This window comes from Piliocolobus tephrosceles, chromosome 16, assembly GCF_002776525.5.
Source record: "Piliocolobus tephrosceles isolate RC106 chromosome 16, ASM277652v3, whole genome shotgun sequence".
In the NCBI taxonomy this organism is placed as follows: domain Eukaryota; kingdom Metazoa; phylum Chordata; class Mammalia; order Primates; family Cercopithecidae; genus Piliocolobus; species Piliocolobus tephrosceles.
The window spans coordinates 68,007,291-68,011,402 of record NC_045449.1 but is presented as its reverse complement, the minus strand read 5'-3'; the positions used below and the strand labels follow the sequence as shown (position 1 = coordinate 68,011,402).

Genomic DNA, 4,112 nt, shown 5'->3' with positions numbered 1-4,112 from the left:
TCACATCCATCCGTCCGTCCATCCATTCATCCATCCATCCATTCATCCATCCATCCATTCATCCATCCATCCATCCGTCCGTCCATCCATCCGTCCATCCGTCCGTCCGTCCATCCGTCGGTCCATCCGTCCGTCCGTCCATCCATCCATCCGTCCATCCATCCATCCATTCTCTGTCCATTTTTCCAGCCATTCAACCAACATTTATCCGCATTCATGATGAGCCAGGTAAAATGCCCCCCTCAAAGGAATGCCCACAGCACTGATGTTATTAGCCTGTTCCTGGCAGTGCCCTTTCATCTTCCCAGGAAATAGGGATTGCTGGTGAAGCAAATGTGAGAGTTGGTTAAGTTGTCCTCCTCTTTAGCTGGGAGCCACACCCAAACGAGGAGCCTCACCCCCACCCAAGGAAAGCAAGTTGTTGATAAACGTTTTTTGCGCACAACCTCAAAGGCCCCAGTACATATGGCCATGAGCCACCCTGAGCTCCCCAGCTGGGCCCCTTTCTCTACACTTCTGCCCCTTTGGGGAGTCCCGGAGGCTCCATCACAGGCTTTGCCGCCATGCCCTCTGGCTGTGATGCCAAAGTGCAGGGCAGGTAGGCATCGTGGATGACCTGTCGGACAGTGACCCGGAAAGTCTTGCTGACAAAGCAGTAGAGGCCAAAGTTGACTGCCGTGTTGAGCATGGCCACCATGTTGGCCACATCCAAGGCCAGGTGGACCCTCCAGTCGCGGTGGACAGGGGCCACATACATGTGGTAGAGCATGACGAAGACCCGGGGCGCCCACAGGAGGGTGAACAGTGCGGTGATGCCCAAGAGGATGGCTGTGCTCTTGCCCACCCGGGGCTGCAGCCCACTCTGGCCCCTCCTCCGCAGACGGTGGATGATGGCCGAGTTGGTGACCAGGAACACACCACAAGGGATGAAATAGACAGTGAGAAAGTGAGCCCACTTGAGGACCTCGTCCAGCGTGCTGGGTGAGTCGGCGTCTCTCCACACGTCCAGCCACCAATAGAAGGGGATGCCGGTCAACAGGGCAGCACTCAGGACAGCAGCAATGGCCCGGCGGGTCCGGCCTGGGGACGAGGCGGCCCGATGGTGCAGGGGGTGGCACAGGGCAGTGTAGCGGTCAACCGTGAGCAGGATGGCGATCCAGACTGAGGCGTGGTTGGCAGCAAACTCCAGGATGTTGGCCATGCGCACCACAACCTGGGGCACCTGGCGGGCCAGCAAGGCTCCCTGCAGGAGGAAGCCCGCGAACACGATGACCACCTGGATGATGATATCCGAGGCCGTGAGTGCCAGAAGGTAGTAGTAGGAGGGCTTCCTGGTCCTGGTGGCAAGGCGGCCCAGGGCCACTGCGGTCAGGAGGCTGACTGATCACAGCCGAGGTCGGGGAGGGGAGAGGCAGAAGCATCAGAAGAGAGCTCAGACTCTGCTTTCCAAGGTGTCGCCATCGCCCCTCCCCATCTGTGTGTGCAGACGCTGTGCTGACTTCTGTTTTTTCTCCTTCCAGAAGCCTTCTGAAACTCCACTTTGCCCAGAAGGCAACCCAGGCCAGCTCTGCCCTGTCCATCCACTGCAGGCCACTGGCTGTACCCCAGTTATACACAGGTAAGTGCACATGGCAGGGTGTCCTCAGAAGCCACCTGTCATGGCCGGGCGTGGTGGCTCATGCCTGTAATAGCACTTTGGGAGGCCAAGGTGAGCAGATCACCTGAGGTCAGGAGTTTGAGACCAGCCTGACCAACATGGAGAAACCTCATCTCCATTAAAAATTAGCCAGGCATGGTGGTGCATGCCTATGATCCCAGCTACTTGGGAGGCTGAGGCAGGAGAACCACTTGAACCTGGGAAGCGGAGGCTGCAGTGAGCTGAGATCACACCACTGCACTCCGGCCTGGGTAACAGAGCGAGACTCCATCTCAAAAAATAAATAAATAAATAAATAAATAAATAAATAAATAAATAAATAAAGAGAAGCCACCTGTCCTATGGCATTGTCCTTCAAGTCCTTTTTAGGTTTTCTGTGTCCTCCAGAATGGAGGCGTCCCTGGCCACAGGCATGGGTTTAGCTATCAGACTTGGGGAAAGCTCCAGGACCGAGACCACCCATTCTTCCCATATCCGTGCACCTGCCTCTGCCCCCAGCTCTGCTCTCTGAAGGCATGGGCAGCACAGGGAGCTTGGTACTCAGCTCAGCCAGTTCCTATGTGAATTTTGCTATCCTAAGAGGGTGCTCACTGCTGGGGAAAACTTGGGTTTAGCTGTAAGCACCCCCAATCCTAGCCCCTTACTTTTATTCCCCTCCAATGACCCAGAACACCCTGACAATGGCAAGGAAAGACCAGGGGTCTATGATCCAGGGCCTCAGGGGTCAACACAGAGGACTGGCACCCATTGAAGAAGGATCCCCATTTCTGGCCAAGCCCAAGTCCCCGGACCCCAGCTCCCCACTCACCAGGCAGCCCCAGACCCAGCAGGACACTGTAGTAGATGACAGGGATGACGCCAGCTACACACGGGGACCTCTCTGGGATCTCTGGCCAGTGGCTTTCAAACTCCTGGCTCAGCCCGCTGCCGTTGGGTGTGGGCAGCAGGGTCACTCGCGGCTGGCCAGCTAGAAGGGGCGGACGGGCAGAGTCAGAGCCTCTGGTCTATTTCTAACCTGGCTGGGCAGCAGCCCCGCCCTGACCTGGGGTCTTTCTAGTCACCCTGCTCTGTGCAGACCCTCTAGTCAGACCCAGCTGAGTGCATTGTCTGTTGCTGTGAGAATTCTTGCCAAGACCACCCTCACCCCCACCCCACCTCACCCCACTCCCTCAGTGGCCCGGCTGCCCCACTGATGGGAAGTCCGTGGCAGCACAGCCATAGAGACCACTGCTCCCCATGGGTCCTCACCCTGCCTAGCAGGGGCTCTGAAACAGGATCATGGGGGCACTTGTGGAGATGCAGGCTCCTGGGCCTCCTCTGGGCGGGCTGAGCCAGAGGGTCTGAAGCGGGGCTGCAGCAGCTGTGCTTGTCATCAGCATCTGGGCGATTCTGACCCAGGTGACGCCGGCCACACACAGGGACCTCTCTGGGAGGCCCACGGTGGAGGCCCCAGGGCTACACAGCTCCACTCAACAGCTGTCCCCCTCTAAGGAGAGGCTGTTGCTAGGGCCCCCTCTTTTCTAAGCTGAAGAGACCCTCTTCAGAGGTGAGCACCACTAAAGCTGGAAGGGCCCAGGTCCACAGAGGGGGAAACTGAGTCCACAGGGGTAAGGTGGCTGGTCTAGGATGAGCACCGTCCACTCTGGCCCCTGTTCCCCTGAAACCACACTGCACGTCTCTTTCAGGTAGAACTCCAGCTTTTCGTTTCCTGCTGCAGCCCAGGGGCTCACTGCTCACTCACTCTTAGCTTCGGCCCCTACTCCACCCTCTAGGTCCCTAACCTGCCTCCGGTTCCCTCCTGCCTTTCCACCTGATTGCCCCCAGCACACCCTACTTCAAGATGCCTTACCTGTCTCTTGTCCCTCAAGCCCCATGCTCTGGGGAGCTGAGTCCTGGGTCACCTGTGGCTTTTCCTGAGGGTCCCCGCAGTCCCCTGTCAGCATCGCCAGCTGCACCTCTCACCCCTTGGCTCTCCAAGTGGTTGCCCCAGGATCCTTCCCGAGTCACTGAGCCTATTAGTGCAGCGGGGTGGGGCGGGGGAAGGAGGAGGAAGGAATCGGTGGGCGGAGGCACCGGGGAAAGAGCTAGGGTAGATGCTGGTGGAGCAAACCAGGGTCCTCTAAGGCGTGCAGGCAGGAAAAGGGGTCGCGCTGGGCAGGGGCTTCAGCTTCAGGAGAGACGAGCTGAGGGTGGCATGAGGTTCACAGGTCTGTCTATGCCTGGGGGAGCAGGAAGTGAGGAGAAGAGGCAGGATGGCAGGATGGGGGTTCTGGGGGGCTGCCTCCTGCCCCGGGGCACTCTGTGAGCTGGCCTGGGCTCAGCTGGGGTCACATCCTGAGGCTGAGGACTTTGGGGACAGGCAGAAGGACTCAGGGTGCTGACTCTGAGCATCCAGACTGGGAAGGAAGAGAGAAGAGCACCTCTGCGAGGAGTTGGGGGACTCGTGCCAGGTAGG

General features: G+C 58.6%; 1 protein-coding gene across 1 annotated transcript; it reads right to left on the bottom strand.

Moving 5' to 3' along the window:
- Positions 1 to 508: 508 nt before the first annotated feature.
- GPR142 (G protein-coupled receptor 142) lies at positions 509 to 3,600 on the bottom strand. The gene is made up of 3 exons (XM_023212110.2): positions 3,507 to 3,600; positions 2,466 to 2,624; positions 509 to 1,380 (listed from the first exon to the last, which is right to left on the bottom strand). Exons 1-3 carry the CDS (start codon positions 3,598 to 3,600, stop codon positions 509 to 511), a joined length of 1,125 nt encoding a protein of 374 aa, XP_023067878.1.
- Positions 3,601 to 4,112: the final 512 nt, after the last annotated feature.

Excerpts from the sequence above, each read along its gene's own strand:
- GPR142 (XM_023212110.2), bottom strand. The coding sequence starts at position 3,600 with ATGCTGACAGGGGACTGCGGGGACCCTCAGGAAAAGCCACAGGTGACC. Across the intron at positions 2,625-3,506 it reads GCTTGAGGGACAAGAGACAG|CTGGCCAGCCGCGAGTGACC; the intron begins GTAAGGCATCTT and ends CGCCCCTTCTAG. Across the intron at positions 1,381-2,465 it reads GCTGGGTCTGGGGCTGCCTG|TCAGCCTCCTGACCGCAGTG; the intron begins GTGAGTGGGGAG and ends GGCTGTGATCAG.